Genomic DNA, 12,363 nt, shown 5'->3' with positions numbered 1-12,363 from the left:
GTACCCAACAGTCTGTGACACAGGGGTATTAATTTGGAAATGTACTTAAATTTGAACCGGATTGTTTCAAAGTTAGGGAGTGATGGCATTTAGAGCAATCGAGTATTTATGACGTGTGGTGTCATTTGCATTTGAGATTGGGCAACCCTTTAGACAAATTTAAAAAATTCAGTAAGAAATAAAGTCTAAAATTTTTAACATTTAAACTAAACAAAGCTTTAATGGAAGTTCAAGAGCACAAAAAGTAAGAATATTAAAAGGTTATAATAAAAGCTATTACATCAATAAGCAAGATAATAAATATTTATATATTGATAACGTCCTTTGTTTTTGCGTTAAATCGTTAAATCATGCAATTAATTGAAAATTTCCGAATTCAATGATATTGTTGTAGTGATTCCAGGTCAACACTCCACCAGCAGCCAATGTTGAAAACTTTGCAGTGAAAGTACCAACCAAAGCATTATCGTAATAAACCTGAAAAATAAATGTTAAATTTATCAAACATTGCCTTGGAAGTCTTTGCGCGGATGAAAACTTTGTTGAATTGCTGAAAGGTTTTCTTTTTACATGTTATTGTTTCTGTTTTATATCAGACACATATTGCATACCAGGACAGTGTCTTGCTATTGTTATATTATGCTGATATAAGCAAAAAAAAAATATTTCTTTTCCTCTTTTTGACCAATCTTGCTCCACATCCGTGTCAATCCAATCTTAAAAAACTTGTGAATTAAAATTGATGAGTAAGCAAACGATATCACTCTTATTTAAAAACAAAACATTTAACAGTTTGATTCAAAATCCTACCCAACTATCAAGGTGAATTTTGCGTATTTCCGTAAACTTGACAAAAGAAATAAATTCTTCAATATAAAAGCACTTACTTTAACGCTCTTGTCCTTCAAAACATCGATTTGAAACGAATGAGGAATTGCACCAGATCGATTTCCCGACAGGTTCAGATTGCTCACAAACGTTGGTGTACCATTCTGCACGAACCCATACTGGACAGTTGGTGAATGCAATCTAGAAGATTGGAAAAGAAAACATATCAAATTGTGTTTATGAAATTACAATCACACATCTCTTCCTCTGATAAGTTGTCGCCTAAAATACTCTGTACCAGAGTGTCTCACGTTTATCGCTTCGTAGTACACTCTATAAACATTGTCTGTCTGATAAAATAATTACCGTACGGGGACGTCTGCGATGAAGTATGATTTATAAATAGCAACACTTTTCTCATCGTCTCCCCTCTCTCACTAACCCTCCATCGCAGCGGTCGGTTTGAAAAATCTCAAATGAGAAAGGACAATCACAACATACCCTCTATGGCAATGAGTTTTGAAATTAGCCGTAGATATGGGTTTGTGTACAGACAAGGTCTAAAACCGCCTACGCTAACCTCACGTCTAGAAATTTTTAATTCGAACTTCAGAGGACAAAATATTTTAGTTCGAATTACAAAAAGATAATAATAGATGCAATTTAGAGAGAGTTGACTGTATATCCTTATTTTAATTCGCAGTGCAAAAAATGAGTGAAAATAACTTTTAATTGCTGAATTTAAGAAACAGTTACATCATTATAAGGGATGATGGTTCTTGATCGTGATTCTCAAATTTCGATTTGCTAACTATTTAGAAGAGAAATATTGGAAAATTCTCGAACAACAACACCTCTTAATAGTAGAAGGGAATTAGGTTATGACCGGAAAAAAATACATATAAAGCTGAAATTTTGCACAGAGTTAGGGGAAGGTCTTGGGAACCTCCAATTAAAACCCCCCACCTTCAGCACCTTGGCGTCACGAGCTATGACGTCATAATCCATAATGGCTGCGATAAAATTTGTCCAAATTTCAAGTTGTTCAAACATAGGAATATTATATACCGTTGGAAAGCTTATCGAATTCTGAACAACTTTTTTGCTTACGAAATTTTCTAAAAATGTACTGAATGTGAGTAAATTGGGCTTAAAGGTCTATGACGTCATCAAGTCAAAAACTTCCGAAATCAAACTTCTTCAAACATAGGCATGTTATATACCGTTGGAAAGCTTGCAGAAAGCTGAACAACATTTTTGCTTACAAAATAACCTATAAATGCACTGAATAACAGTAAATTGAGCCTAAACCTATGGCGTCATGATGAGAAAATTCCATATTAAATTAAGGGCTCTGACCATAGTCAGAAAATTGATTTTAGTATCTGAACATAAAAGTTATGTTTTAGATTCTTTAACACTTTTAACAAAGAATTGCCTTTATAGATTGCTTTTTAATCAAACCCCTTAAGAGTAATTAAGAACTTAATTGCAAAAATGACGTTATGAACTTTAAAAAGACGTTAATAATATGTTGCATCACCTTCTTTTATAAAAAGTGCTAAGTTTTAATGGGTAATTAACCTTTTTGTTTCGAACTTTCTTCAAACTGTCCGCAAAGAATTGAACTATTTAAAATTTTGCGGAAAATTTTTCTAAAAAGATGTGTCAAAAGTTATGACTGTTTTTTAAGCAAAATCCAGATGAAAAATTGATGAAAAACCACTATTTTGAAGATTTCGAGACAAAGAAGCATTTACAAAAATTTTCCGCAAAAATTTTTATTGTTCGGTAAAAGATAAACCATCTACTGCGAAAATTTTTTCAAAATGTTTTTTCTTCGCCGAAACTAAGCTCTTCAAAGTTGAAATACTCTTCCTCGCAAAAGTCTTCATTTTCTTCTTCATCAAATTTTTTCAATGCAATTTTTGAATTTTCAGATTCAGGAATAGTTTGTTTAACAGAAAATGTATAACATGCCATAGTTTTGTTGGTTACATCAGTCAGAAAACATATTTTAAACACGGCTATTATGAAAAATTCACTATGGTCAGAGCCCTTAAGCTAGAGCTTATAGCAAGTCGAAAAAAAGTCAATAAATCTACTATTATGTCAGCTGCTTTTGTTTTTATATTCTAATTATAATAAAACATTTTCATTTTGTTTTTCTTATATTAATTAATAGTGTTTGATTTTCGTATTTTCTTTATAATTATAGGCCATGTGCGAATATCTGAATTTATTCCAGTTCCTACACGAAGTTTTGTTAGATCTTTGTTGTTAGTAAAAAGCTTTTGGTGTATAAAGTAGACTCTTGATATTGAGTTTCGGTTATATTTAGTATTGGAATATCATTATAGTCTTACTTCGTTTTCATTTAGAGTAAGAAGAAGGAGAAATTATATGTGATGAAATTATGAAAAACTAAAATAAAATTATGGAATATTGCATTATATGTAAGAAAGATTTCAGTGATGCCAAGAAAGTTACCGTCAAAAGAAAAGGTCTAAATACTTTAATCAGAGCGTGCAATGATCGTGGTTTGGATACCTTGCTCGGGTAAGCTTAAGAATTTTAGTTTAAATGTGGACCTGTATTTCCTTTTAATATTGGACTAGAAGAGAAGCTAGAAAGAATGTTGACAAGTTTAAAAGCCAAGTCTGATCTAAATTAAAGTTCTATAGGAGCTTATAGGTGTTGAGTTTGTGATACTGTAATTGCTAGAAATATTTGATTGTTGTTGATTTCTATTTTAAGTTTATTTTCATTTCACTTATTGTGTAAAGGGAGCTGAAGGATGCATCGAATTCAGAGTCCATTAGTATCGCAGTGCATGAATCATGTAGGAAAAAGACAATCGATAAGCGTACCCTTCCAGTTCCAGATAACCTTCCAACTCCACAACCAAAGCGCTTACGATCATCGTATGCTGCAAAACCTGTTTTTAATTGGAAGAAAAACTGCTTTCTATGCGACGAAAAAGCTAACCGTAAATATTCGACCGTTATTGCCATAGAAACTCTACCGATCAAGAAGCAGTTGTTGAAATGTTCACGAGAGAGAGATGATGAGTGGGGAGGAAAGGTAGAGGCTCGTTTAAACTCCATAATCGACTTACCGGCTGAGGAAGCGGTTTACCATATCGTTTGTATGAATCGATTCCGTTTAATGAAGCCTACTAACGATAAATCCTCAGGTAGACCAGTCGATACCTCTTTGATGGAAAATTTTCTGAAAGTGTGCCAGTGGTTAGATGAAGGAGATGGGGAATTGTATACGCTGACTGAGATTTACGATAAGATAATTGAACTGAGTGAAGGGACTGACTGTTATCATAAAAAGTATTTAAAAACAAAACTTATCGAAAACTACAAGGAACATATATATTTCTTTCAATCTGAAGGACGTGGCGACATCATCGGATTTAGACATATGAGCAAATTCTTCATGGAAGAATTCATGAAAATGAAAGAGCGAACTCCAATTGACATGATTGTAGCTGCAGCAAAAATTGTCAAAAGTGATATCAGAGAAATGCCACTTGATAAGACACTTTATCCATCGCTATTCGAGATGAGGAATTTAGAGTACCAAAGCGATTGGGTTCCTGAAAGTTTGCAGATGTTCCTGGACCAACTTTTTCCTTCAAAGCTAAAACAAATCAGCATTGGACAATGTATTACCCAAGCTTCGAGACCACGATCTTTGATATCACCTATACCCTTTGGAATTGGTGTAGACCTCGATAAGTCTTTCGCTACTAGATGGTTCGTCGATCATCTCGCAAAGTTTGGTTTCTCCGTAACATCAGATGAAGTTAAACTGTTCAAAGAATCAGCGATAGCCTCGGTTAGACACAGTAATGATCCACCGACCAACAATTCGTCAACTCAAAGATTCGTACCAACTAATAGTTCGTCAACCCAAGACGTCGCACCAGCCAGTATCCCGTCAACCCAAGACGTCGCATCGACCAGCAGCTCGTCAACCCAAGACGTCGCACCAGCCAGCATCCCGTCAACCCAAGACGTCGCATCGACCAGCAGCTCGTCAACCCAAGACGTCGCACCAGCCAGCATCCCGTCAACCCAAGACGTCGCACCAGCCAGCATCCCGTCAACCCAAGACGTCGCATCGACCAGCAGCTCGTCAACCCAAGACGTCGCACCAGCCAGCATCCCGTCAACCCAAGACGTCGCACCAGCCAGCATCCCTTCAACCCAAGACGTCGCATCGACCAGCAGCTTGTCAACCAAAGACGCCGCACCAACTAACAGTTCGAAATTCGACCAATGGGTAGCAGATAATGTGGACAACAATATAAGAACTCTTACTGGTAAAGGAACTTTTCATGGCATGGGTATTATAAGAATTGGTTCAGGCGAAACATCGAAACAAAAGGCAATCAGACGTTTGAAGCATCGTAGTCAAAATAACCTTTCAGGGTCATCTATACCGATCATGGAGTTCTACAGCTCAAGTTTTAATGGATTGAAGGAGCTGATTGTCATGGAGAGGATTGCGCTAACAAAAAAGTAAGTATTAACTATACCCATCAAAGAGAAGACAAAGTAATATACCTTGCAGAAATTTACGACTAAAATCTCAGACTAGACAATCTACACGAGACAAATAAATAGTGAAGATATATATTATTCTTTCCTTTCGTTAACTTCTTCAGCTGGTGGATCAATATGACGAGGGTGAAACAAACGAAACCAATCCCCAACATGACGATGATGAAAACCGAAACGTCTTCAAAGATATTTTTAAGTGAAAAAAGTTTTGAAATTCTAAAACGCTGTCTGAATTTATTGGACTATACCCTTCGATAATTAATATTGAAAATAACCAAAATAAAGGACCAACCAAAATTTCTCTTGAAATTAGGACATAATGACGTCATAGCTTTAGGCTCAATTTACTGCTATTCGGTGCATTTACAGGGTTTTTTGTAAGCGAAAATGTTGTTCAGTTTTCTGCAAGCTTTCCAACGGTATATAATATGCCTATGTTTGAAGAAGTTTGATTTCGGAAGTTTTTGACCTGATGACGTCATAGGCATTTAAGCCCAATTTACTCACATTCAGTACATTTTAAGAAAATTTCGTAAGCAAAAAAGTTGTTCAGAATTCGATAAGCTTTCCAACGGTATATAATATTCCTATGTTTGAACAACTTGAAATTTGGACAAGTTTTATCGCAGCCATTATGGATTATGACGTCATAGCTCGTGACGCCAAGGTGCTGAAGGTGGGGGGTTTTAATGGGAGGTTCCCAAGACCTTCCCCTAACTCTGTGCAAAATTTCAGCTTTATATGTATTTTTTTCCGGTTAGGCCGTTTATTCACCTAATTCCCTTCTACTATAAACTCGGGCACAAAACCTATAAAGTAACTCAATGAATATAGATCTTCTCACCTTGCATAGAGAAAATCATAGTTACTGTTGTCCTTCATATTGAAGATTAAGCCAATATGTCCGGAATTGATGCCCTGCCATGCTTGAATGTTCTTAAACTTCATTTTCATTATGTACAACTTAGCTGGCTTATCGACCTGGTTTTTGGGTACTGCAAAACATGGTGTTACACCAGAACCTGTTGGAGAACCTTGCAACCTCAAAACTGACCCAATTTCAGAATATCCAGCACAATTTTGGACTGTCCATGATACATCTAATACAAATCGATAAAAGACAAAAAAGATGAAAACATAACATTATATTGCGGATATGAAAAATGACAAAAGTGGAAATTTTGATTAATTTTTACTGGCAACTCCCCCCCCCCTCGGCCCGTCTGATGAGAGGAAATTTCATCAAGGTACCCCGTGGGATTTTTCGTCGTTAGAGAGTTGATTTAACCGGATAGATTCAGCTTTAATACATGGGTCTTGATAGATTACACATAAAGTGAAATCTACTTCTTGTTGCTTACAGAAGCATCTGGCGACGACCTTTTTATTTTTAATCGAATATCTGATGTTCGACCATAATTAAACGAGATTTTTGAATCTGTTGTTCAGAATTCATTGAAATTTTTGAAGAATAGCTTACCTCTGTTACATGAAGGTTCCAAAAAGGACTGGGCAGTTGATACTAGACCAAGGATTACTATGAATTTCATTGTAGCTGCCATTTTCATCCAATGACTTCTTATGATTCTGTTCTCAATTTATACTAGAAAGGTTCAACCTTCTATGGCGTCTATTTATTTTACCAAGTAGGAAAAGGAATATTATAATGTTTCTCAAAATTGAGTACTATCAAATATTCTTGCAGCAAAAATCAGCAACGATGACAATGTACGTCATTGTGGGCGTGCATTCTGATATTCATCAATGAAGTTAATCTACATGTTTTCTTATGAAAACACTAAAAAAACCTAAAGTGTTCGGAAAGCTTTCGGGAGTTATTAACTTTACTTAAGTCTAGTATTTTTTGAGTATATTGGTCTAATTTACTAAGAAATTGGATGTTTAGATTCCATATAAATTGGGTGGATACTTGGTACAAGCTGGAGTTTTTACAAGCTCTTATGTGATTTGGTTGGTCGTTAAGATGTAAAAAAACAATCTCGTTCTTTTTCTAAAGAACACGTCATCTCTATCACTTCAAATGACCAATTAGTGAAGTATACTCCAGCTCATCCCGGATACTTAAGCAAGTGAAGGGTACGGGTGGGTGCCGCCCTTATGGATGCCTTTTTTATAACCTGACAGTCCTTGTAAGGGTTTGAAAAGTCAGAAAATCCAAATTAAGTTCCATTAAGGATCGGTAAAATAGGAAAACTTTTGGCACAGAAAGATCAAAATTTGGTCAAAGAATCTTTCTTTTTTTCCTCCTTTTTAGTCCCACTAAAGGTCCGAGGGTCGAAAGTCGGGTGGCACACCTGTCAGCTCGCAGCCCTAGTACTACCGGGCTATATAAAGCTACTAGTCATAGCTTTCACTAAATGCCCCCACGTAAAGATCATGTCATGCACTTATAAAGCTTTAATGCTTTAAATATTAAACATTAAAAAATAATCAGGAATAATTGATTGATTTAATTATCCATTATAAAAAAATACATACTTGAAGAATTCATGCAGCTTGATAAAATTTAAGGAAAAGCTCTCCTAGTTTCTTTCTTATAACGATATATGACCTTTTCTAATAATGTCGCAGACATCTTAGATTGTAGGCAAAATATATGGACATACGCAGTGAATAAATCCACAATGTAACCAATCAGAAATAGCTTGTTTTTTTTTTCATTGGCTGCTATATTTCAACATTTCTCTATTGCTACTTTGCCTAATAAACAATAGTCAAGAGGATACTGCGTATAAAATTTATCAAAAAGTTCTGCGCCATCTTAAGTTGGGTGAAATAGAAACTCACTTATCCTAGTTAAGGCCCGGGCTCCACTAGCGTACGCTGTGATTGCACTTCTCAAGCAAAATCTTCTATGTTGTTGGTCAAAAGAAAAGTAAAGGAATGCCATTGTGGTTCATTCAGACGTACAGTCGAGAAAAGTTAAAATGCGCCTAAATTTCTTTTCAAGTGCATAGTCCTTTTTCATGATGCAATCTTTTCTCCAAGCTGATCGCAGCGCAGACAATGAAGAGACGTGCCTTCAAGAAACTAGACTTTTTGAGTTTATAGCTAGCGATATACTTTCCCTTTATGGTGTTTCTGTATGACTGTCTGTGTACCTAGTCTAACCACCGTTAAATGCCTTCAGGAAGGTCTCTCCTAACTTAGAAAGCCAGAATTTGGAGCTATTTCTCCAAACCACTGGAGCATAAGTTATTTAGGCTATCACAACTGCATGAAAAAGTTTAACGTGCGCATGGAAAGTTTAACGAGTAAACAAACTTTTTTCAGGTTTTTGAAAAAGATTTACCACACTGAAAAGACGTAAAAACACTCTAAGTGAGGTAAATTATTTTGAAGACCAAAAGAAAAAGTCGACCACGTTTGGATTCAACTTTACATATGCGTACATTCATCTTTTTTGTACTTTGCCGGTTGTTTAGTTAAGAAGGACTTGCTCGAGTTACGACCATATGATGGTATTTAAAGCTCAAGAAGCCTTATAAACAATAAAGGTAGTTATTAATAAAATAACAATCAGACAAAGATAAATTACAGTTTGAACAAAAATATCAAATGTACATTTGAAAACTTATGCAAATTTCTTTAAAGATTCTGGAAAAAGAATTGAAATCATTGCTGAAGTGAACTTCTGACTAAATTACAGTAGTTAGTATTCAGTTTCAAAGACAAGAAACAAAATTTGACATACAAAACACTTTTTCCAGTCAGTCTGCCATTTTGTTTGTTTTGATTTGCACAAGTAATATTGTAATTCGTGTTATATCATACACTGTTTTGATTTGCATTTATAACACTCGCTTCAGCTTTTCAAAGCTAAATCAAATTGTAATATGTAATAATGATAATACCATATAACGTAATATGAAAATATGTATACTACCGTCCCGGAAAAAAACCGAACATTTACGGAAGAGACTAACTACGGATATGCTTACGCGACAACAACAACAACAAAACAATTCGCAAAATTTTGAGATTCCAGTCCAATATCTATGCGTGAAACTATGAGAGCCTCCTCGTCGCTACGCTCCTGCGGGGGCAATTATTTCGAAATAGACCAGCGGCCGAGGCAGTGGATTGTGTCACTTCGTAGGGCACCCCTTAGATCAGGGCAAATTTTTGATATTATGCTCCTAATAGGGTGTAGAATTGACAAAAAAAATTTGCCCTTCGAATCTCCTGCAGTTTTCGAGTGAATCGATTTTTAGTTAATCGATAGAACTTAACAAGGGTCCCCCCTTTACTAACGGTTTTTTCGAAGTCTGTAAATCAAATATCTGAGACTACCAACGGATTCAGCGTGAAAAATAGATAAAGAAAATGGGGTTATTTGTTAAGTTTCGACCACCTGGTGCCGAGAAATGGCATTTTTAAGGCGAAAAATCGACGTTTTTGTCGTTTTCCGATGACGTCAGCATTTTCCTAGGAGCATTTTCAGAAAAAATCATTCCCACAACTGGATAGCCCTGAATTAGTAGTATCCAAAAATGGTATGGTTTGTTAACTTTCGATGTCTAGATCTCGAGATATTTTGGTTTAAATATTGAAAATTATCGATATTTTTTGCTGAGTCAGCAGTTTTTCAGCATATTTATCCACCTTAAAAGTGAATTATCTCGAGATCTATACATTGAAAGTGGGCAAACCATAACATTTTTGGATACTACTAATTCAAGGCTATCCAGCTGTGGGAATGATTTTTTTCTGAAAATCCTCGTAGGAAAATGCTGACGTCATCGGAAAACGCCAAAAACGTCGATTTTTCGCCTTTAAAATGCCATTTCTCGGCACCAGGTGGTCGAAACTTAACAAGTAACCCCATTTTCTTTATCTACTTTTCACGCTGAGTCCGTTGGTGGTCTCAGATATTTGATTTTCAGACTTCGAAAAAACCGTTAGTAAAGGGGGGACCCTTATCGATTAACTAAAAATCGATTCACTCGAAAACTGCAGGAGATTCGAAGGGCAAATTTTTTTTGTCAATTCTACATCCTATTAGGAGCATAATATCAAAAATTTGCCCTGATCTAAGGGGTTCCCTACGAAAACCATTTTTAAGGCCTTTTTTGAACCTCGGACGCTGGTCTAAAACCTTATGTTCTTATTAAAAAAAAAAACTAATTATTATCTTGTTTTCTGATCAAACACAGCTTGATATCTTGAAACCTACTTTCAGCAAAAAAGGGACTTTAAATAAAACATCAAAATCATCTTCTTAATTTCTGTGAAATTTAAATCAAAAGTATTAAAGAAAAGCTTAGCCGTAAATCTCTGAATAAAACTCTTGTATTTTGAACACATTTGAGTAGAGCTTTAATTCAGAGTTTTAGAGTTTGAGGAGCTTAGAATCTGAGGATTGAAAAGCTTGCAAATGATTGTTGACTCTGATAATATATAACCTGCAAGTCATATTATACCCCACACAAATCGACATTTCCAATTAGATGAAGTAGAAAGCCTGAAAATGTCAGTTTCGCCTGAACTTTAATTTCTGCACAACGCTAAAATACCCAGAAATGCCAACATATTAAGACTAACATTGTAGTCTTAATTTTTGAGCTATCAAGGTGGTTCCTTTTTATAGTGAGTAGTGAAGCTAAATCAACTCCATATACGTGCCAAATTATTTTTCACATGTGCCAATCGTTAATCGATCAACGAGGGTGGTTAATTATAAAAATTAGTGATTAGATAAAGTTATATTTCCTTCTTGATTGGAATGAATATAAACTGATGAAAGTTGAGGCTTCGTGCTATGTCGAAACCAGAAATGAATAATCAGGAATTATCCACGTGGTAGAAAAGAAGGAGGTGTTTTGCGCACATGTCTGTAAAGCACGAAAGGATAGATCCGCGGCCTTTATCGAAAAGTGAAGCAAGTTTTGGAAAGATTTTCCTATCAAAGAAAGCAATTTCACTGGCTTGAGAGATGCGAAATATCGTTTACCGCCTACTTTTTTTTATCTCGCGCTCCGAAAACAATTAAAATGCTAGATCCTATCCATCGGCAGGAAATTTAAAAAAATTAAAAAGTCAAATTTTTGCTTCACTTTTTTTTGCTGGAGAAAGCTTAAAGTTGCCTATCTAGCCCTTCGAGCTTTACAGATCTGTGGTTTTGCGAAAGAGGAAAGTCATTTTTATGACTAAGTTATTTTTCCGAAGGTTGTTTTGCTTCAAAAGTAGTATGCATGAGAATGGAAGCTTATTATGTCATAATGAAGAATGTTTAATCAGTAAATGCACGTGGGAAGAAGGAGATTGCAATCAAATTATCATGCATGCTCAAATTATTAGTAATTACTACTATTGCCAAGAACACCCCCTTCTCACAACCGGTAGGATCCTTTCAGCTAGGGGGGGGGGTAAAAATCCGGCTTGAAACTCAATGGGAATTAATATAAATTCGCATATTTTTTATGGCTAGGGATTTAAATCCCATTATTTTCGAATCAGAAAATTCAGTCGAGATGGAAATAATAAGACAATATTTTGGAGCGAGAATTTGTTTACTTGATTATTTTTAGCGGAGACAAACAATGTGTACAATTTTGGGGTCGATATTTTCACCAACTTTTTAAGTGGGAAGGGGAGACGGAGACGGAGTGTCCAAAATCGTGACCAGCATGGTTTTTACACAAACAGGCCAGATTGAAGTAAAACCCACCACGAGATTTCAAAAAATGTGAAAACAAACAAAAGGCTAGATTCAACCCTTCGTTTCAAATGCAACGAAAATCACAAGAATTCACATTTTGTTTCTTGGGAAAGGTTGAAGATTCCTCTCTAGCTTTCGGTTTAAAACTCAATGGCCGTTGACATTGTAGACCTAATACATGCAACCTAGCGGATTATTATATACATGTTTTCATAAGAGCAAATTATATAAGAACATAAGGCTTCGATAGCCAAAATGTTAAGAACAAATTAAGAA

The 12,363-nt window shown here is 35.4% G+C and overlaps 1 protein-coding gene across 1 annotated transcript; it reads right to left on the bottom strand.

Moving 5' to 3' along the window:
• Window positions 1-341: 341 nt before the first annotated feature.
• LOC136802039 (uncharacterized skeletal organic matrix protein 7-like) lies at window positions 342-7,048 on the bottom strand. Its single transcript, XM_067058741.1, has 4 exons — window positions 6,886-7,048; window positions 6,250-6,505; window positions 888-1,029; window positions 342-477 (listed from the first exon to the last, which is right to left on the bottom strand). Exons 1-4 carry the CDS (start codon window positions 6,971-6,973, stop codon window positions 349-351), a joined length of 615 nt encoding a protein of 204 aa, XP_066914842.1. The 5' UTR covers window positions 6,974-7,048; the 3' UTR covers window positions 342-348.
• Window positions 7,049-12,363: the final 5,315 nt, after the last annotated feature.

The sequence above is a fragment of the Clytia hemisphaerica genome, unplaced genomic scaffold (assembly GCF_902728285.1).
Source record: "Clytia hemisphaerica strain Z4C2 unplaced genomic scaffold, Clytia hemisphaerica genome assembly, whole genome shotgun sequence".
Lineage (NCBI taxonomy): Eukaryota > Metazoa > Cnidaria > Hydrozoa > Leptothecata > Clytiidae > Clytia > Clytia hemisphaerica.
The sequence above is the reverse complement of the archived record's forward strand: the minus strand, read 5'-3'. Positions and strand labels throughout refer to the sequence as shown.

Coding starts and splice junctions, on each gene's coding strand:
- LOC136802039 (XM_067058741.1), bottom strand. CDS start 6,973: ATGAAAATGGCAGCTACAATGAAATTCATAGTAATCCTTGGTCTAGTA. Junction 6,506..6,885: donor GGAACCTTCATGTAACAGAG/GTAAGCTATTCT, acceptor GATTTGTATTAG/ATGTATCATGGACAGTCCAA. Junction 1,030..6,249: donor TATGATTTTCTCTATGCAAG/GTGAGAAGATCT, acceptor CCAATCTTCTAG/ATTGCATTCACCAACTGTCC.